Source organism: Amblyomma americanum, chromosome 2 (genome assembly GCF_052857255.1).
Source record: "Amblyomma americanum isolate KBUSLIRL-KWMA chromosome 2, ASM5285725v1, whole genome shotgun sequence".
Classification (NCBI taxonomy): Eukaryota; Metazoa; Arthropoda; class Arachnida; order Ixodida; family Ixodidae; genus Amblyomma; species Amblyomma americanum.
In genome coordinates this window covers 147,149,228-147,171,725 of record NC_135498.1, presented here as the reverse complement: position 1 = coordinate 147,171,725, position 22,498 = coordinate 147,149,228, and the positions used below count along the sequence as shown (strand labels likewise).

The window sequence follows — 22,498 nt, the reverse complement described above, 5'->3', positions numbered from 1 at the left end:
CGCAGTCGTTGTGGTTCCCAGCGGCTGATCCGAATGACGCGAGTTCTATCCCGGTAGCGGCGGTCGCATTCTGATGGAGGCGAAATGCTAGAGGCGCGGGTGCTCTGCAATGGCAGTACGCCTTAAGAAACCCCTGGTGCTCGAAATCATCCGGCGGCCTCCACTACAGCGTCCCTCATAGCCTGAGTCGCTTTGCGAAGTTAAACCCTATAAAGGGAAACCGAAAAGCAACAATGAGTCGTGACCGCTTCGTCTAAGGACGTTTCAGTCTTATAGTGACGTTGCAACGTTGCCTGCTGATTTCCTCACATGTATGCTTGAAGCGTACTAGTCCCATATCGTGGTTCAAAGAGTGATTGCGAAGGACTGTAGGGCAGAGACCATTTCCTGGCCTCGCCGGATGGGAGCAGTATTCGTATGCACGCCGCTGCATGATCCTGCACCTGTTCATAGCAATCAACAAAAAACATCTACGGCGGTTCGTTCCGAGAATCTAACACAATGCTATCTTATCCTTTTGCGTCAAACACTAGGCGGGGATAGCACAAACAAGGCCGCAGAGACACTCAGTCGCCTGTACACTATGGCGGCCGGTGCTCTCGTAGCAGCTCTGTGGACCGTTCTCTCCGAAACCTACAATCAAGGAATAGGAATATGGTTGGAAAACGGTAGGTGCCTTGCCTTTCTTCTGCGCAAGATAATCTATTTCCTTGTTCAGGGAAAGGAAAGAAAGCATTGGAGACGTTCTGGTGCGGCTATTGGCGGTTACTGTACATTTATTAGGGTATCAGGGGACGCGCTGGAAAAGGTGTTAAAAGTCTGGTGTCGGGAGTTCAAAGAGGCGACAATGTTCTAAAGTTCTTTTCCTTTTCCTCTGACACTAACAAACTCGCGAATACCGGTTTGCGCCGTCGATATTGTTTTCATGCTGTGTCCCACTTAGTGCGCAACGTCGACTGGGTAATGTTCATAAGAATATTTTTACACGTAGCCCCGATATAAAAAGAAACAGTAAGCAATACAAAATACAAAAATGTCGTGTTAATTCTACACTGAACGCTAAAATTCCTCATCGACGTCCGCAGTCCGGATAACGACTATATTTAGCAAAGGGAAATCATTGCGTTTTGTTCATAAGTCAAGTAGTCATAATTGAAATGTGGCTAATGTCCTGCCTTTCTCATTGGAGGTATCCGAATCTGTTGCGCCAGTCGGTGAATTTGCAGCGAACTAACAGTGGTGAGCAGTGGTGAAAAACGGTGAGCCAACAGTCGAGTTTGTTCAATCGGTTGCACCAGTCGGTAAATTAACAGTGAACTAACAGTGGTGAACAATGGTGAAAAACGGTGAGGCTACAGTCGAGTTTGGTGAATCTGTTGCACCAGTCGGTGAATTTTCAGCAAACTAACATTGGTGAGCAGTGGTGAAAAACGGTGAGCCTAGAGTCGAGTTTGTTAAATCTGTTGCACCAGTCGGTGAATTTGCAGCAAACTAACAGTGGTGGGCAGTGGTGAAAAACAGTGAGCCTATAGTCGAGTTTGTTGAATCTGTTGCACCAGTCGGTGAATTAACAGTGAACTAACAGTGGTGAACAATGGTGAAAAACGGTGAGCCTACAGTCGAGTTTGTTGAATCTGTTGCACCAGTCGGTGAATTTTCAGCAAACTAACAGTGGTGAGCAGTGGTGAAAAACGGTGAGCCTACAGTCGAGTTTGTTGAATCTGTTGCACCAGTCGGTGAATTAACAGTGAACTAACAGTGGTGAACAATGGTGAAAAACGGTGAGCCTACAGTCGAGTTTGTTGAATCTGTTGCACCAGTCGGTGAATTTTCAGCAAACTAACATTGGTGAGCAGTGGTGAAAAACGGTGAGCCTACAGTCGAGTTTGTTGAATCTGTTGCACCAGTCGGTGAATTAACAGTGAACTAACAGTGGTGAACAATGGTGAAAAACAGTGAGCCTACAGTCGAGTTTGTTGAATCTGTTGCACCAGTCGGTGAATTAACAGTGAACTAACAGTGGTGAACAATGGTGAAAAACGGTGAGCCTACAGTCGAGTTTGTTGACGGACGTGAATTGTGCTTTGTGACCTACAACTCTGCCAAAGAACTTTTGCCAATGACCCCTGAAAATGCAATGGGCTGCGTTCCTGAAGTCACACTATTCAAAACAACAAAGCAGTATTGAGTTCTGGAATTAATTTTTGGGGGCTTTTGCAAGTTGAGCCTTTATAGAATGTCGCTGAATTTCACAACATTTAGGCGCCCGCAATGCGCCTGCGCTTTCGGCAGCGAGGAAAATATCAGGAGTTCGCGCTTTCTAACAAAAAGATATAGGTCGCCACGTCAGGAGTAAGGTATATTTTGCCCTGTTAAAGACTGTTCCATCTACTACAGTGAAAGCCCAACGTAGAGCCAAAAAATGCAACAGATTTATCTTGCGGCTGGCGAAATCCTTTTGGTTTTTTCTTTTTGTATTGTCGTTTTTATCGAAATATTGAATTGACAGCTACTATTATAACAGAACATGCAATGCGCAAGATCACCACAGTGCCCCATTGTGAATCGTCTGTGATGCACACCCTGTCTCATTTTCGATTCAGTCAGTCTAATTATTTACCACCGCAGACCTGGCGCGGCGTCTGGCAATATATGCAACCAAGAAAAAACAATATAACCACAGAGAAAATTTCTGCAGCCAACATAGGTGGCTGTGAGGAGCCTTTCAGATATCGGCAAAAATAGCCCTTTCGCTTTATCTTACCATTCGCAGAGCTCATTGATGTTAACGATCTCAAATCATACATTGCCCTTGTAAACGCAGTAAATGAAACGTATTTACTACAACGTTCTTGCAGTGCCACAAATACCAAATCCACCATACTAGCACCCCGACCACGCCGGCCATTAGACTTGCCCGAAATTTATATCAGTGCGAAAGCTTTATTCCGATTCACAAGCAAGGTGTTGCGATGTTTGTGGATTGGTGCCCAAGTGTAATGCATAAATATAAAACAAATAAATATCCGTGAATGGGATTCGAACCCGCTGTAGCGCGATCAGATTAGCTTCGCTGGCCACTGCGCGAGAGCACACAGGCTATCGCCGCAGCCGAACACGCCGCGTGTTAAACTGCAACGCACCTCGCCTGTGCATTGTACATCATCTCCTTCAGCAGCTAATATTACAGTCGCACTAATAATCACGCTTTGCGTTACGTGGCGGTAGTGGCACAGAGATGTGCTCTGCATGCGTTTGCGTAAATAACCCTTTGGCAGAAAGACATCATTACAGCAATACGTGTTAGCATTGGTAACATTGCTGCAGAAACTCGGCTCTGGAGCGTAGGCCACCGCTGTAAATTGAGTAAATTCGCACTCACGATGAAAAAGATGAGGACGCGCTAAACTAGCTAGCTAGGTCAGCGGACTTGTGCTTTCAGGTACGTGGCAGTGGTGCCCAGCTTCTTAAAACCGTGCTTTCGCACAGTATTTCGTGCTTAGAAATGCTAAACCACCAGTCTTATTTTGTCTAGGTAATTTAATTCCTAATGATGTACTTTTTTGTGTTTCTTCAGTAAAATAAATGCTGACTAGATAATATGAAGCATACAAAAGCGCTCAATTTATTCTTCACAGTTCTTATAGCTTGAGTCAGAGAATAAGTGTGATACTTTCAGATGTACTTTTAAAAAACAAGCAGTTTATAAGCTCTCTGCAGCGTAACTTCACTGAGATTTTAATACAAACTGCCTTAATAAATAGATGTGGGAGTTTCACATTAAGCTAACTTGGTCGTGATTTTAATGCGATTGCATTACGGTGCCCATGCCGCAGAAAAGTCGGCCTCTTTGGCCGGGAGCGAAAAATCCACGAATATATCGCCACGCAAGTAACCCAGGTAGCAGCTGGGCCATATTAGCTACGTGGCGTTGTGAATTCATCAAATCCTGCCCACTGGACTGTGAGCAAACACCCTGCTGTGGCAGGTGGCAGATAAACTAATAATGGATCGCGACATGTTTCTCGTGGAGAGCAATCTTTTGTCTGACAAGCTCCAGCGGTGGCAGCACCTGCCATCGCAAAGCTGCGCCGCGTCGCTTAACCGCTGCAACACTGCGCTAGGAGTGGTATGAGGATTCACAGGGACGTTTAATGTAGAGAACTATCAATTCTTCATATATGGGCATAAACCCATTAACGCTACCGGGTCATACCACTCAGGAGAAGCTCAGGTGGCCCGGCAAGTTTTATGGCCTATCATATCAACTTTGTTATCAAGCAATAGTTTGTTGGCATTCTTCTGTGATTAATGCTCTGTTTTGCAACGAGACATTTTCGTGGATTTGCCTCTGCCGCAATTCATGCGACTTTTGAATTTCTCCAATTTTTTTAATTTCCACTCAGTTCTTCCTCTTATATTGATGGTAATTAGCGGCGAGAAAAGTGTTCAATTTATCAAATACAAATCTAAACCGAATATTTAGCTTCGAAAAGCGATTGTGGCTGTATTGCCTAAAAATAGCCTTTTTGTAATCAAAATAGGGTATAAATTTCTCTCGTTTTTGTAGAGGCCTATTGTTTGAACTTTGATCTTTTACCAAACATTACGCCAGGCGTCGAGACGGCGCTGCTGTTGACGTTTATTAAAAAAAAGGCAGCTCCTCTACTCGGACAAAAGGAGGCATTCTTCTTGTGCGTTGACAATATCTGCATCCAGTGGGTACATGTGTTCGTGCGGTACTTGAATACCTGAAATTTATGCATTATATTTTTATGGTGTTATGTTGAAAACATTGCGCAGATTGCAGCTAGCTCTGCAAAGGTGAATTTATTGCTCGTGTGATCTCTGCATGTCGCATGCGTTGTGGCTGTTATCGGCTGTGCCAGTTGTTGTGCATCTATTTGGCCTAACATCATTATTATGGGTAAAATGGTTCGCAGCTACTTGATAGAAGTTTAATGGGAGCAACACAATGAGTGCGGACTGAGAGGGTGGAAGGCGAACGTCGTAAAACCGCATATCTCGCATGTGATTTCTACATGTGAGCAACGAACGCAGCAGGAGTGGTACTACTTTCAAAGGCCTTGCTTATCTTCTTAACTCTAGCCACGTGTCAGCAGAAATATCCGGCACAAGCACCGGCCCGAGTGCGGCCTTTGTTAGCAGGTAATATCCGGAGCTTCTGTCGCATGCTGCGTAAAACGATTCGCTGTAATAGTAGTCTGTATACACCATAAAAACTTTTGCAGCATGGACAAAAAGCGAGAAAATACACCTTACTAAGCCCAAACACAGCATAAAATAAATAATAAGGACAGCGCATAAAATAATAAGGAAACCACAAGTGCAGTTAGAATATTTTATCAATTGAATCCCCGCTACATCTGTAGGGGCAATTCCACATGTGCATAAAGGAAAGTATTAAGGGCAATGAAATATACGTAGTTCGAACATGTGCACACATCAACAAAAAACACACAGTAATGAAATTTTTCTTCCGTGGAAAAATGCATGCAAGTTTAACCTTACATAACAAATGATTAAAATACATCGGGAATAAATATTAGACGAGAGACGAAATGTGCAAAGCAGTTCTAAAAATAAGAAAACCATGGTGATATTCGAGTCCCCTACATATATTTTGCGCAGGCTCGTTAAAAAAAATATCTTCTATACAGAAATTGCTGTCCTTTGCAGAAAAATTTAACCACGTTGCCAGTGTAAGTTCACACTTTTGTTTCCCGAAACCTGTAAGGCATTCATCCCCTTTCTATTGTTCTTTGTGGCTCATCAGGTACACGGAGCTGTGCTTTTCCAGTCCGGCCAACAATTTTACGGCATCATTATATTTAGTTCCTTCTTATCTATATTACGATAAGTCTATAGCTATACATAGATTCTACGCAGACAATATAACAGCATAATAGCACCTGTGCAAATTCCTCGAATGGTTTAACCAGGGCAGTGTTCCAATTATACTGATGGTGCGTTTCTGTAATAACTGAAGCCAGATATACTGCCTTTCGGTGTGGTTAGCCGCAAATGTCTGGCATACTTGATCAATTATGAGAACAATTTTAAAGCATGATATTAACTGCTCTTGAAATGTTAAACAGTGATGTCGCATGAGACCAATAGTTTTGTCGTTTAGTCAATATGCCAGGCCGCGGTGGCTGAGTGGCTATCGTGCTCGGCTGCTGACCCGAAAGACGCGGATCCAAGACCGGCCATGGCGGTCTAATTTTAATGGAGGCGAAATGCTAAAGGTCCATGTACTGTGCGATGTGAGTACATAATAAAAAATCACAGTTCGTCTAAATGATCTGGAGGCCTCCACTAAGGCGGCCCTCACAGCCTGATTCACCTTAGGACGTTAAACCCCATAAAACCAATCTATCTGCAGATTTCAATACAAGTTTTATTACACTATTTCTTGCGCTTGTCAATCAATTTCAGTTACCTCCTCGCCTGCATATTCATATCGAACGTTCTCATTGATGTCGCAAATCAAGTGATTTCTGCAGTTTCATTTCGCTTCATTCGTTTGTACGGTTATGTGGCATACAGTGTTGCAGCATTCAATACATTCCAGCTTGGAAAATGAAACTAATTATTTGATAGACTTCTTAAACTAGTGAATCCGGTATTTGATTGCCTAATTATTGAGCGATAATGAGAGCTATGTTTCTTGCATCAAGAGATCGCTTGCTCCTTGATGTGATGCGTCGAATATCTGTAAGTGTTACTTCCTTCACCACATCATGAAGCATGCTACGGAATGTATTTTTTTCATACAGGACTGGGACACCTCCTGCGCTACCTTGTCGCCGTTGCCCGACTGACATACCTATTGCGGAAAAGGCATCGCCACTTCGAATACTTGCAGCCTCTAAGCCATGACGACATTGTGAACATTGGCGCGGTCTGTGCGCCTGCGGAGTGGGAGAGAGAATGCCCTTGCCAAAAAGAGCATCTGAAGAAGGTGAGCTGATTCTGTGAATTCAAGGAATCAATTCGGAGTTGATTCGGAGATGTGACATGTCCTTATGACATACCAAGATATTCTGGACAACAGAATTTTTTGAAGGAAACTTTGTGTCTAAGTACAATTCTTGCGTATCTTAAAATTGAACTGTAGCAATAAATATATCCGCGAATTGCCCTTTGGACAGAAGCAGTTTTTTGCTATTAATTACCAAAAACGCCCCCCTTTGGTTTTCTATGGCAGAATTATCTAACTGGTGCGAGCGGAGGGCAAATTTTGAAAACAAGATGTTGATACCCATCAGAAGATTAGGCCATTCCTATCAGTATGTTCACAACAGTAGCTCCCTATATTCCACAGTTGCTGCACAATTAAAACCGATGTCGAAGAAAGCTGGACTTCAAAACTAAGAACAATGCAGATATATCCGGCTAAGTCAACACTATTACGGGGTTTAAAGATTTACTGAATGAATAAACACCACGCATTAATTCAGAAAGTGCTTTGAAAAATGCAAATGAAATCTAAACACCTCTATCGCTTCTGCCATTAAGTATGCGCGAAGGTCGAAAATGTTTCTTGTAACGCTGAAGGCGTAAGTAAATAACCAAAACTTGTCTTTTGCAAGCATTTGAGTTGCAGTTGAAATACTGGTCCTGTGCAGCAACCTCTGTTCCAGCTCTTAACATGGGTAATGTTCTGGCGGGTCGTTACTAGGTCCTTTTTCTGCGTAGAACTTATTTGGTTCTATTAAAGACTCAGCTTGCAAGTGCTTTGCCTGACTGCTCGCATCAGCACATTTCTTTTTTCGTTCGATGACCCTGCCACCCATGTTCCTCTGCGCGAATTTTAGAATTTTTTGTTATCGGGCTTGCATCAAAGCTCCTGACAATATTATCACCTCAAACATGCACCTCAACTCTTGAAAACCGATAGAACGGGATCCGCATTGCTTTGCCTGATGCTTCCGGCCGCAAGTGGCAGTGTGTACAGTTTTCTTTGGCGCCCCTTTTAGCACTTGGCTGACCAAAATGAGCTGCGGACTTCCAACTCCCCTTGCAGATGGAAGACAGGGTACTCTTCTGCGGGATGAACACCGATGGGGAGCGGGTGATAGCCAGTGTGCGTCGCTTTTCGAACCACGTGGCCGAGCTTTGGCTGGCGCTGTGCACCTCAGACGGAGCACTCTACACACTGCCCTGCTCCTTCACACTGGACCGCAGTGCGGGCAGCAGCTTCTCAGCGGCTGGACTGCGGCTCCAGTGTCTGGCCCCCAACCGCCGCTGGCGAATAGCCTACAACGGACTGCTGAGGTAAAAAGCGTTAGTTTGTCGGGAAACACTACTGCATTACGGCTTCCATGGAACCCAATAAACGCGAAAGCTGCACGTAAGGATCTCCCTCGAAATTACACATGTATTCCTACTAATTGAGTGTTCGTACACCTATCGTTAACTATAAAGCAGTGTGAGACCCGCGTGAAGCCGCTTGAGAAACTGAAGGCTTTGTCGTGGTTCATTTGCTTATTAGCTTGAACCGACCAATATAGGATATTTTTATTGCAAAAAAGATATTTACATAACTATTATTGCTATAAAAACGCAAACTGAGCAAGGAATAGGGGAACTTCATTGTGCTTAGCCAACGTTTTGGCAATACGAGTTGCCTTCGTGTGGACGCCAATGTAAAGTCCTCTAGTCGGAACGTTGGCTGAGCACCCTGAAGCTCCCCTCTTCTTTGTTCGCTTTCTTTCTGTTGTAAAGAAACCCATCCTCCTGCCCTATCTAAGCCATATGACTACAATTATTATTTTAAACAAGTTCTACCCACCCGCACGAGACATAAACTGTCCGTTTTTTAAACAATACTTGGTTCTTCTATTCCATCCTGGCTTTCTCCCAATACATGCCCGGATTAAGATTGCTGCCGCTACCCTCCATACCATGAAAGCGACATTATAAAATACGGCTGTCTTTTGGAATCAACGTTCTATACATATAATCAATAGGGGCAACGACCTTCCTGTAAACAAAAAATGGCCGCTGCCCGTGATTTAAGTAACAGTTACCTTCCTGTGCACGTATGACTTTCCTGTGAACCGAGAAATCCGCATCGCTATTCAATACACTTTACTGCCCTTCATTCGAATTTTATTTGCTTTTCCTCCCAATAATTTCTTAAGGATAAGGAGCTGCTTTGTAAAGAGCCGACCTTGCTCCCTTTATAAGTTTTAAAGCGTTCATTAAATACTATTTCAGAAAAAAGTGCTCTTTTCTGAGTAAACACCAATGACCCGCAAGTCCTGAGTTTGGCGCATCAGTTCCCCACTCTGCTCTATCTTTTTTTACAAGCTGCTGTGGTGGCTCAGTGGTTATGGGCCTGGCTGTTGACCCGAAAAACGCAGGTTCGATCCGAGCCGCGGCGGTCGCATTTCCATGGGGGCGAAATAGTACGTGCGCGTGTGCTCTGCGACGGCAGTGCATGTAGAAGTACCCAGGTATTCGAAATTATTCGGAGTCGTCTAGTACGGCGTGCCTCATAGCCTGAGTCCCTGAGAGCCTGAGACCAATTACTGCTTTTAATACTCCCATTTCCTGTGTGTGTGTGTGTGTGTGTGTGTGTGTGTGTGTGTGTGTGTGTGTGTGTGTGTGTCTGTGTCTGTGTCTGTGTCTGTGTGTGTGTGTGTGTATGTGTGTGTGTGTGTGTGTGTGTGTGTGTGTGTGTGTGTGTGTGTGTGTGTGTGTGTGTGTGTGTGTGTGTGTGTGTGTGTGTGTGTGTGTGTGTGTGTGTGTGTGTGTGTGTGTGTGTGTGTGTGTGTGTGTGTGTGTGTGTGTGTGTGTGTGTGTGTGTGTGTGTGTGTGTGTGTGTGTGTGTGTGTGTGTGTGTGTGTGTGTGTGTGTGTGTGTGTGTGTGTGTGTGTGTGTGTGTGTGTGTGTGTGTGTGTGTGTGTGTGTGTGTGTGTGTGTGTGTGTGTGTGTGTGTGTGTGTGTGTGTGTGTGTGTGTGTGTGTGTGTGTGTGTGTGTGTGTGTGTGTGTGTGTGTGTGTGTGTGTGTGTGTGTGTGTGTGTGTGTGTGTGTGTGTGTGTGTGTGTGTGTGTGTGTGTGTGTGTGTGTGTGTGTGTGTGTGTGTGTGTGTGTGTGTGTGTGTGTGTGTGTGTGTGTGTGTGTGTGTGTGTGTGTGTGTGTGTGTGTGTGTGTGTGTGTGTGTGTGTGTGTGTGTGTGTGTGTGTGTGTGTGTGTGTGTGTGTGTGTGTGTGTGTGTGTGTGTGTGTGTGTGTGTGTGTGTGTGTGTGTGTGTGTGTGTGTGTGTGTGTGTGTGTGTGTGTGTGTGTGTGTGTGTGTGTGTGTGTGCGTGTGCGTGTGCGTGTGCGTGTGCGTGTGCGTGTGCGTGTGCGTGTGCGTGTGCGTGTGTGTGTGTGTGTACACTCCCTAAAAGTCTTCCCGGATCCAGAAATTTCTAATGCAGAAAAGGGCACACGAGCGGAAACAGAGATTTATTAACGACGTTTCGGCCGGGGCCCGGCCTTCGTCAGGTAATGCACAAAGCATCTGTGCTTGGTCCTTAATATATATATATATACATCAACCAAGACGGCCTTTGTTGACCCATGAGCAACCACTGAGCTGTAATGCAGCTAGAGCACTCATCACGCGCACTGCCCGCCTAGTGTTTTCTGAGGATCACAGCAGAGGTCCCGCGTGGCTAGGTTAATAGTTCGTGTGCCGGTTTTCTCCCCTTTCTATCTCTCCCTCCTTTCCCATTCCCACGTGCAGGGTAGCATACCGGGCGCTGCCTAGTTAACCTCCATGCCTTTCCGTTTGTCTTTCTCTCTCTCTCTCGTTTGCCGGTTGATCGCCGGGGCTGCTGGTTGGTGTTGCTGCAAGATCACGTGACAAGGCCTAGAACACCTCGCGCGCCTATGTCCGCTTTGCGGCTCAAAGCAAAGGTCGCGCAAGGCATACAACTCCTACGCCACGGTAGACGCCGGATCGGACGCATCAGCGGCAGTCAGTGTTCAAACATCAATGCCGGATGAATGCTGTATACGTCACGAAGTATCTCAAGAGCGAGAAAGGAGTATCCGGAGCACCTTGCACGTTGGCTGTGCCCGCACAGAAGACGTTGCCGCCACCTGCTAACCGCGGGCTCAAGGAAGAGTACCGTGGTCTCATCGTCAAAGAGCAGCGGGAGCGCCGCTGTATTTCCTGTTTAAAGTAGTACCATGGCCGTTATAATCTTACAGTCTCCGTTGTCAATCGCCTCGCGTGTTGCCGAGGACCTCAGCCGGTTGTAGCTTGCGCAGTTACTTTTCTTTACTGTCACGCAAGAAAACCCCTCTTACAACACTATCTTGATTGGTAGTGTGGCAGACACCCATTGCCCTCGCCGGATTCAGTATTTTTGATCACGCGATGCCTGAGCTGAATGTAACGAATGATTTCTTACTGTCGCTCCCTCTTTGTGAACAAGTCGCTCTGGGCAAGGCAATGTATTTCAGATTGAAGATATTACGACGGCGTACTCAAAATATTCAATGTCATAACAATGCAGTCTCAATTCTGCTATTTGGCCACTTCACTGAGGCATTTTGTCTGCCGGGCTTCAAGAGTGTGTTTTTAGGCTGTTAATTATATTATGGAGAGTAAGAATATTTAATCACGAGCAGAAGAAAAGCAAGGGAACGAATAAAATTCGATGGAAAATGGAAAGAATGGGTCAAATAACAAAGGAGAGTTTTTTACATCGTGGCAGAATAGGGCACGGGCAGGGCATACAATGCTAAGGCAACGTAACCGATAGCCCCTTATGGTAATGAACTGCATTCTGAGAGAAAGCCAGCCTAGCAGGGTCGTTACATAATCACTCGGAAGAATTAGATTAGGAAGTTAGCGGAGATAAGATGTCCGCACCTGGCACAGGACAGTGCTAATTCGATTGAAATGGCTGATTCCTTTGTTTTCCAGTGCATCATAGTTAGACTGATGAAGGCGAAAATTATGGGCAGAAAGTTAAGAGATTTACTTTTGTGTTATTAGCACACGCTGGGAAAGAAAATTGCACAGAGACTATGTACTTTCAATAGCATTTTATCATAGAGTTTTTGTATTGGCGGCAGCAACTGAGCTGCGAATAGTGGTCTCAGTCACAAACACATGGTTCAACTCAGACGTGATGCAATGTTAAACATTATGTCAGCTGCGAGAAGCAGCTCTATATACGCAACCTGATTAGACAAAATATAGCGTTTAGTACCCCTTAGCAGACACTTCAGCGTAATACATTTTTGCCTTCAAAGAAACAATGTACGCTTTGGAAAACTCTTTATTGGAAACTTTGGAATTAATTTCTGTCATGTGTGGGGCACTTCGTGCAACGCCATCCGGCTCCATGCGCATTTTTTCCATCGTGCCTCTACGACTAAGCCGTAGCTACTGCGTCCCGCCGCACAATGCTAGATGGAATATTCACTACTGTTCGTGCAAACTATAATCAACGCGGCTTGGAAAACTCAAGCTGCACATACTAAGGCACTGTCAACTTTTCTGGGCGAACAGAAATTGCCAACTTCTTGTAAATTACTGAGTAAAGCGTCAGATGCTTGCATTTTGTTTGTACAGGGATGAAAACCTTAGTTTTAACTTCCTAGGTACAATTTTTTGCGAGTAAAATCTTGCAATTTATTTCGCAAATATATAATAAAGGAAGCCAGCATTTATTAAGGGTGTAGACAAATGAGAGGAGTCTTTCTTTGAAGTTGTGATGCTCATGAGTGGCAAATAAGTACTTTGATCATTATCATTATATGATTAAACAAACAATATGCAACCTGTGAAATCCGAACCCTCAGCCTGCTCGAAAATGATTACTTCAATAGTTTCCTATACATCATACCCCAAATAAAAAAAAAACTCCCTACGCTTTCCATGGATTCATGGTTTGTACACTTTCTGCAAATATATGTTGTCACAAGCAGCTTAATACCCTGCGCTTGTTTCTGCAATGCGTGAACAAAGAAAGATGATCTCATATGACTCTCCCACTGCTTACTAATTCGCTCTCGTTCTGTCTATCCTGTTTAACAATTAGTCAGAAATAGCACGTGATTGCCCCCTGGAGTAGCAACTGTTGCTACGTGAGAAGGCTTTCCTGATGTGCACTAAATGTTATTGCGATTCCTATGGTCTCAGCCTAATGAATATTTTGTTGTGCACATAAACGTTAAACGCGTCATTTTATATTTTTCATGTTTTCTTTGGCTGACAGAAAGCACTCTGAAGCTGGAGGTTCGACAACACAGGAGTCTGACGTTCACGTGAAGGTCGGTCTTATGTAAGTAACGCATGTTGCATTTTTTATTATTTTTTTCTAAATAAAGAGCACTCACAAATTTTTGAATCCTGCATCCTGAACATATCTCAATGTAGCCGATATGATAGAGCGATATGTTAGAGCAATTTTTCGATAAATTTTGATATGTTCGAACATAAATAAACATTCTGTGTTTCACGGCCCTTGACCATCGCCATTGAATTTATCTACCATGCTGGCTGAGGTAAATGCGTTTCCCCAACGGGCGCTGCCCTCGAGTAAGGTCGTTCTATTTTAGTCCAGATAGTCAGTGCCTCACGCTCCTCTCACCATGGGTATAGCGAAGTTTTTGCCAAATGATTTGAGTGTGAGCGAACTTCTGGCCCTAGTATGTAATGAATCGGTTTCTTAAATTCGTTCTGGGTCCACACTGAGCATGAGGAGATGGAAGCGTCGACTCGGGAAATTAATTTTAGATATATTAAATTAACTGGCTTGACTTTCCTACAGGACTTCTTGCGTTCGTCGTCACTGAGGCTGCGTCGGCGTGGCGTCACACGGGCTCAATGAACGGCTCTATGAACGTATCGATGAAGGGCTCGATGTCTGCGGCTAGACACAGGGATCTCAGGTCGTGCCGGTGCCCTGGTCTTCTGTCTTGCTGTCTTCCAACCGTCTCGTTCCGCTAGCTCCAACCGCTCTCCCTCTTTCTCCCGTCGGCTCCTTCTTTTCAAACCTCGGTTTCTTTGTTCCCCCACCCCTCCTCGTTCGCCATTGCCGCTGGGCGCTGTCTGCATTCCTCTTTGCGGCCGCTGCCTTTGTCCGCCCCCTTTCCCTCCTGATCTACTCGCCGGCGGCTAACAAATATAGCAACATGGGTGGTCGTAATGTCCAAATATGGGAACCATTCCGAGGGAACACAATGACAGGATGGCGCGGTCAGTGGCCATAAGTAAACGTCACTGTCCGTGGTCTTGCCCTGGTGCACGTGCATGAAGTGTCACAATGCATACCACTGTAACGGGTAAAAGGGCACAATGTCCTTGTGATGATTGCAATGGGCGCGAGAAAGCGCTTTATCCCACCAGGTACTCACGAAGCACAAGGCTTCTGTAAGCACAATTTTAGAGCTGATTTTCCTAAATATCGAAGAGTTTGGAATCTCTTGGCCAAGTTCATTTTACTTGGAGCACGCTAGGTAGATTTGTTTTATGATGGAAAACATGCGTATATTCCGCCTTTGTTATTTTCACTCTTCAGCAACGCAATCTGTCACGTGAAAAGGAACGCAGCTAAGCCTGCAGAACTTCTGCTTGCCTAGCTCACCTTGCTTCACTGGCCAAACGACGAGACGCTCGCGCACGGGGCACCGTTTGAGTCATTCTATGCCACACATGTGCTACGCGCTATTAATCAAAGAACAGTATCCTCCGCAAGTAGCCTATGTGCAATAGCAGTCAGGGGTCTGCGGCTAAACGAAGGCAAGCTAGAGTATATTCGGCCGGCCAACGTTGTCGACGGAGCCGTGCGTAGCCGAGAACGAATTGAATCCACACCTAGGCCTACGACGCAAATTGCACAACAGTTAGCACAGTCGGCCTCGGATGTTCTAGCACTTCGAATACCGCATTTAGCGAAGCCAATAGTCACAGCTCGCTCGATCCTGCATGCGAAATTGAGGTGTAGGTTATTCGGTGCCTATCAGTACGGGTCGCGAACTGCGAGTGGGAAGATATCGATAATGCGAGTGCTTTCGCTGATGCGGAAACCCGATAGGTCCTCGGACTGCTTTGTAAACATGGGGCGCGTGACAAGATAAGCGAGCTGAAGCCACTGTCCTACTTATTTTTATTTCTTTCTCGCGAGGCAGAGACCATATTGGTTTCAGCTGTATGGGGTCAGGTAAACATTCCTTGAGCGAGTACGAAGAGGTCGCTGTTTGGAAATGTTTGCTTCAAGTTGAGAGTTATTACACACATAAGAAAGTGATATCCACGAAAAGCATACAGAAAGGTGTCTCGAGTAGCAAAAACGGAGGGCAATACACACTCTTGCAAAACGGGCAGAGAACCAGGTGTTCGATGCAGAAGTGTAGTTAGCAGGGTTAAAAACATTTATATAGTATGACAAATATAATTATAAATTTTACTGCCACACCTACCAGGCAGCCAATTTCTCGCTTTTAGGCAGCTAAGCTATACGGCAGAACTCTAAATTCGCCATTGTTCATTTAACACACTCCGAGAATAGTCTTAGTTGGTACAAGCCACTTTCTCGGATCCTGAAACTTTCCGATGCTCGTCAAAGAAGATTATGCGTTCGACGGAAATGCGGCACATTCCCTGCAACTGCGCCACTGATGTGCATATATGAAGCTGCTAGCGTGTAACAGTTTGGGCATTCAAAGTGGCGCGTAGGTAAAATGGTTTGGCAGGCGAAAAGAGAAGGCTTTCTCTCGCGCTGGATGCCGTGTTAAAGAAAGACGGAGGTTGTACAGCAGTAGTGCAGGGGAGCTGAGTGGGTGTAGATGGGATGGAAGTGTAGCAGCGTAGTGTACATTCTTGACTACCTTACCACGTGAAGTGTTCGAGTGAAAGCCCACGGCCAGCACGTGCATCACAGTGAAGTGCCATAAAGAATGGGCCACTACTCTCCTGCCTTTCCCGACCGCTTCGAAAGCCAACACTGTATATCAGGCGTCTGTACTTCAGCAACCCGTAGTCTTCAAGCGAGAACAGCAGGTATTGTTGGTCTAATGTTTTAGGAGAATCCCTCAAGGTGGAGTAAATTTTTGTAATAAGGGAGCAATTACGCATTGGCGTCCACCCCTGCGCATCCTTACGGCTACAAAGGAAAGCTATACAGCATCCACAGAAACTTTGTAGCTAAAAAAATCCTTCCTGGCCTGGGGTTCGAACCCTGGACCACCACTCCAAATGAGCAGACGTTCTACCGACTGGGCTAAGAGGGAAGACTTCATAATAGTGCAAGAAATTATTTGACCAGTAATGGACGAACACTGTTCCCACTTCTAGCTGTTAATCAATTAGCTTTCGCCCTACCATATCCTAGCCGTCCCGGTTAGCCTAGTTGGTAGAGCGACCACTCCGCTGAAGTGGTGTTCCCGGATTCGAACCCCGAAACAGGGCGATTTTTTTTGAACTCGAAGTTCCTGTGGAAGCTATATTGCTTTTTGTAACCATGGCTGCCCTTGGGTGTAATTGCTCCTTTATTACACCCGCTACTGTACAAGCGAGATAAATTTAAGATAAGACGTCTTTGCACCATACATAAACTAAAGCTATGCGACAAGCGATTACATGGTTATTACACGTTCATGGAAATGCGGATAATAAGGGCTAGTTTCCCCTGTTTTTCTATTATTTATTTCCCTATGCATGCTTCTGCATAATTAGAAGATTTGGTTTATGCATACTGCTGCACTTGCGCCCCTTCCCGTATGTGGGCCCTAAGCGCTCAGTTGCGCCCCGCGTTCTTCGCGCGAGCTTCTGCACGACATTGCTCCTCAATGCGTCTCAAGCGAGCTTCACACGCACATGACAACTGCGGGACTAGCAACAAAACCTCAACCAGCTATGAAGTTTCCCAGTGCGCTAACGCTTAGCCTAGCGACCGAAGGAAGCAACTCTGGGTTAGACCCAGAGGACTGTTACGACGCCACCATTCATACATCATAGGTTTTTCTTTGCGGAGGCGGCTGCGTCCGATCACTTAAAGAGAGAGTTGCGCTAAAACCACAGAGTGCGTGTCTGCATGTGTGTTGTTAGTCGTTGCACGGTTCTCTCAGTTTTCCGGTGTTCGGTTTTTCTGTCTGATTCCATTCTTCAAATGTATTCTATTCTCAATGAAGTCTTAAGCTTCTCTAGGCGCCATGTTTCTTGTAGAAGCCGTATGCCAGCCAGCTAGGCGGGGACAAGCCTGCTAAATACGCTTGGAACAAGATTTGAAGTACCGTACTCGTACACAAGGTAATTTCAGTCCTTTTGGCATTTTTTCAACATGGCTGCTACGCGGCTGGCTCGCTCTAACACATTGCCGAGTTCCTGATGCGCCTAGAACGTCTGTTTTGGGACCTCGCCAAAATCTTTGAAATTTTCAACGAGGACGAGCTTCTGCAGCAGTTTCGTTTTGGCCGGGCTGAAAGAGGCTATCTCGCAGAGCTGCTCCACGAAAACCTCCAACATCCACTTCCACAGAGCTCCGCTTTGAGCGTTGAGCAGTGGTTCTCACGCTGAGGGTTTTCGCCAACGGCATCTTTTACTGTGAAAGCCTAAGTGAAGCCTCCAGCTAAGCTAGGGGCCCCCACCACCATCCTCCAAGAGCGCCATCCACAAACCACCTTGCCCCTTACCCCCTAGGCGCCTTCTTCTCGTGAGAGTGGAATTAAATTTACTAAATAAAGACTTCGTTAGTCGCCTATAAGTTATATCAAATCCATCTCCTCGTCTTCCGTCCAATGTTCACTTTTGATGCGCTTTACTGCATGCTGGCTGTTCATGCTTGCTGTTCCATGCGCGTGAAAGCAGCGACGAATATGGCAGTGTCTTTGCGGATGTTTTCCTCTAGCAACGCCCTCCAATTGGCCAGTATGGTGATATAAACGAAACGGCCGACTTTCTGCACATTCCCCGTTTCACATCCCATCAGTGGCGAGGTTCCCGATTGTCTAGCAATAGACTAGACTGAGGATCAGTCTTGTACTGTATTGCACGCGGGCTACCCGGCAAAAAAAAAAAAATCGGCAGACGCACTTCAGATTGCTTACGTATGGCAAATCGAAAGTATTACTGTCCATGAGTGCATTTTTACGTGTAGTGTTTCACATGCATTAAAGTTCTTTTCTACGAGTTCATGAAATCCACAGCCTCTTATAGCCTTTCAGGTGCCTGTGACAGCGATTCAAACCGACAACGTATCCACCTGCAATGTTATGCCTTCTCAGACAGTCGTATCAAAATTGTGAAGCACCAGTTTCTTCGTACAGCGTTCCAGGTGGTGTGGCACCATCCGGAATGCTGTACGACCCGTCGCATTGTAACTTTGACACGACAGTCTGAGAAGGCATAAAACTGTAGGTGGGTTCGTCGTTGGTTTGAATCCCTGTCGTTAGATCTCCTTCAACGTGACTAGCACATAAAGGCTATATGCAACGAGAAATAGCACGAGACACCCAGAACTCTGTACGACAAACGGATTCGTCACAATTTTGGTATCTCTGGAAAACTGGCGCCCCTTGGAGGTCGACCAGTGGCGAGTACATATACTAACGACATCTACTGGATTATCTGAAGTGGCGGTACTCGCCTTGCTGTGTGCGTCATACGGCCGCTTGATGACGTCACGCAATTTTTCTTGCCATCATTGAGATTTTCTACACCATCGGCGAGTACACAAACATGCCACCGGCTTTTCTCGTAATGAGACAAGTAATGCTTTCGCATTAATTATTATGGCCTCATAGCAGATTTGAATGAGAGCCGACTGGGATACCAGAACGCACTTAGTGCAGCTTGTCCGTGTTAGCGGGCTGTGAACTATGCCGTGAATGAATACGAAAAAAGTGAAAAATCTAGAGCGTGATGCAGAACGGCGCAGTAAACCAAGCGTGCTCTCTTTCTGCACAACGCTTCCTTATCGCGTACTGTGCTCCGGCCTGACGCGCGACGCTGGCTCATTTCAGGCCGTGGTGGCCTTGTTTCGACGTAGGCAAAATGCAAACAGACGCACCTGTGCTGTGCATGTCGGAGCACATTGGGACCTAAAGCGGTCGACATCAATGCGAGCACTCCATTACGGAGCCTAGTTTCATCCTCTGTCATCTCTTTCCTCACAGCGCTGTTTAGTTGTTCACCGAGGAGACAGTGCACCCTTCCCTTCCTAAAGAAACAATGTTCGCAGCCACAACTACGCAGAGGCAGGAAATCTTAGCCTTAGAACATATCGCTCCAATTAAGGTAAAATTGAAGCTCATTTTCGCGGCTGAAGGTTTTCAAATTACAAATATCTGCACTTCGTGCAAGGACCATTACTGTTTAGAAATTCTACACAACATACCAGAGAATCACTCAACCCATTTGTAGAAATCACGGCAAATGCATAAATTTCCAGCACTGACGACATCACCCGCCATCTCGCCTATTGCGTCCTTTTTGTATGAATTTTGTCAAAAACTTTAGATATCAATTCGGCGACTCGCACTGGAAGTTGACGCCTTCTTGGCACTCGTCGCCTCGCTTCACATTTACTCTGATTACACCTTTATTCGCCTCAATCACACACTTCGTTTTTTCGAATTTGGCGCCATTGCTGCTTTCCCCTCCCCATACTATATCCCCGTCCAGCCTACTCTTCCGTCCAAAGACTTTTGTTTCAAATAGATTAACAAATTATTTCTTGTCAATCAAACTTTTTGTTGGATTAATTATTATTCATCAATCACGTTTCAACCCATTTCAAACTTTTTTCCACATCTTTCCTATTTTTTCACTATTTTGCCGTGAACGGCTGTTTTTCCGCCCACTAACTATATCGACGTCTGTGCTGTTTCGACGGTTTTTCGGCATTTTTGGCCCTAGTTAATGAACTAATCACACTATCGACATAATTTTTTGCGCATTATCCTATATCGATTAGAACCATTTGTTTGATCGTACCTCTTCTGAAAACGCCACAACTGCTGCGGACAGTTTCGATGACACGACCACGCCGACATAGCCAAGTAATGCTTTCGTATTATTAAATAGGAGTGCCGCAGATTGGCTGAATATTAAAGCAGCCGCCTCTGGCGATAATTTATCGACGAAGTCATTACTCCCTCACGCTCAAATTACTAAGTAATGCCGTCAAAGGTTCTACGGATGTATATTCTTATGCCGGGATGCGACAAAGGTGTGAGAAAAAGGGATAAGACCATGAGACAATTACTACGAATATTACATCACGACGAAAAATCTTAACATTATGACATAATTCCCGTCTTTTGAAGGCAAGCCTCCATGCGGTTGTTGTTAGAAACCGCGAAAAATATTAAGCTAACCGCACAGCTTGTGTTCAGTATTTCTCTTTCGCAAATAAAACAGGGAGCTATGACAAAAGATGGTTAGGCCTGAAGACGTCACAGTTGCCTAGTACAGTCTACAGCAGTGCACAATACAGAAAACTAACCTTAGCAGGGCATTATAGCAAACGACATATTTACAACATACAACAGTATTACACCAAAGAAATTACATGTATGAAAACAAAGTACACTATACAGTCGAAGCGAACTATAAACATGACACAAAAACACTAAAAAAATCATAAAATCAACTCGAAAAGGCAAAAACATGCGTTCGCTGAGGACCAAACAAAGACGTAATTAGTTTACGGCACCATCTATTAACTGCTTTTTTATGCATCTTTTAAATTTGCTATTAGAGAGATAAAACATGAAACTTGTGACTGATGTTAGAGGACAGTTGGAATCTGGTAACTTAGCGTTTTTTTTTTAGTAATTTGCCCTCGTGTTTTTGCGCTGTTTCAATGGAGCCTTAATTTAGAAATAGGGGCCACTGCCGCTATAGCGAAAGGGCGTAAAATTTGCGGCTCCAAAGCTTGGTTGTCCAGGTTTATTTCCTAAGGGATCAGATCCACAGATATGTCATTGGTAACGACCAAGTGCAGTAGTCTTTCCCACCAACCTCAGCACTGTAAAGTCGTGGCGCGTCAGAAAATCACATAGAGAAATTAGAACAAATTGCCACCTGAACCATTTTCAATCATTATCCCCACCTTGTCTTCGCTAATCATTTGTAAAAAAGCTCCTGAATAAACACCGTTATGCATGCACTTGAGAATCTATAAAATAAGATTTGACATATTTCGTAAATACAGCTTTTGCTTGAAAAATTCCTTTCAATATCGCCTGATGTTTCAGTTTCAGAGTGTGAGCGCTTTGCGTCTCGTACTTTATAGTCGCGTTTTTGTGAACACAATTTCTTCTAAAATTAGGCACCCTTCCAAAGCATACCTTCTAACAAGGCAGCTGACGTGAAATGCACGAACTGCTTGTTTGCTAAACGAAAGCCTACAAGTCACTCACGGTATTGCCATCAAGAATACGGGCGCGGTAAAAGTTACTGTCCTTATGCATACATGTCATATTTGCTCTGTAGGCACTGGAAAAAAATTTAGTAATCTGAAAGCTAGATTTCGCAAAAACAAATTGTTTTATAGCCGGATTTACTTAACTGAGCTCTTTTTGCCGTCTTCAGACTTTCGAATGTGAAAATCATAAAAGAAAACACAGGACACACGTTTTGAAAACAGGGCTAGGACTGATGTCGAAATGACATTCTTACGGTCGACTTGGCGCCATTGACTAAGGAAGCTCTACTACATACATTCATTTTATTTCAAACTCTCTCAGCTTGTTTCCTCAGAATGGTGAAAAGAAGAACTGCAAAGCACCCTAAGTCGCCGCAGGTGGAAACCATGATTCAAACTTTTGGTGCAAGGCATGTCATCATTACATAATTTAGTAAACTTTTTAAAAAAAATTAAGAATCGATTTTAAGCGTAAGAAACCGAAGGGGGTATTTCGTTCCGCCTTAAGGGTTTGGCGCTATGCCATTAAGAGGTAATGCCCATATTTGCGGAACTGGTCAATCTATACATTACATTCACAGACCCCGGGAAGTCCTCACATCATTTGTGGCGCAGTGGTGTAGCTATTAAGCGATGCGCCACTGCCCTGACGGGTGGTTGCTTGAAACAAAGCCACTGATGGCGCTTGCGAAACTTAGATTCCTCTTCCCCAGCAACATTCCGCTATAAATCCTCAATTTAACTGCTTGCCGTCATGATGAATATTTTGCTCACAATCCCGTGGGAAGGATGCCACTTGCCACGGTGTGCAGGCTGTGATGACGTCATAAGGCAACGTAACCTCAGGTGGCAGTTGCGCCACTTGCTTCTCTAGGGAATTTTCGTTCATGACTCCGACGACGACGCCGGATTTTCAGTTGAACGGAATCCTTAACGCCATCGCGTTAAAACTTCATATAAAATAAATAAGTGGATAAATTCCTCAGGGGCATACTTCAGCTGATCAGTCTGTTGCTTAATAATTGCATAACTATATGCCAATAGGGAATTGTTGTGGGCAGTCTGTTCCAACTTAAGTACTGAAGTTTCTC

The 22,498-nt window shown here is 44.9% G+C and overlaps 1 protein-coding gene across 2 annotated transcripts in view; it reads left to right on the top strand.

Moving 5' to 3' along the window:
• Positions 1-535: 535 nt before the first annotated feature.
• The window catches only part of LOC144121877 (rifampicin phosphotransferase-like), a 145,248-nt gene continuing 123,285 nt past the window's right edge, over positions 536-22,498 (top strand). Inside the window, exons 1-4 of one of the 2 annotated variants that reach the window (XM_077655296.1) lie at positions 536-668; positions 6,801-6,985; positions 8,051-8,301; positions 13,254-13,319. In XM_077655296.1, coding sequence (XP_077511422.1) covers positions 584-668; positions 6,801-6,985; positions 8,051-8,301; positions 13,254-13,319 — 587 coding nt within the window. In that variant the 5' untranslated portion in view covers positions 536-583. Of the gene's footprint in view, positions 669-5,114; positions 5,170-6,800; positions 6,986-8,050; positions 8,302-13,253; positions 13,320-22,498 lie in introns of those variants that run through there. The other variant, XM_077655297.1, reaches the window with a different exon arrangement.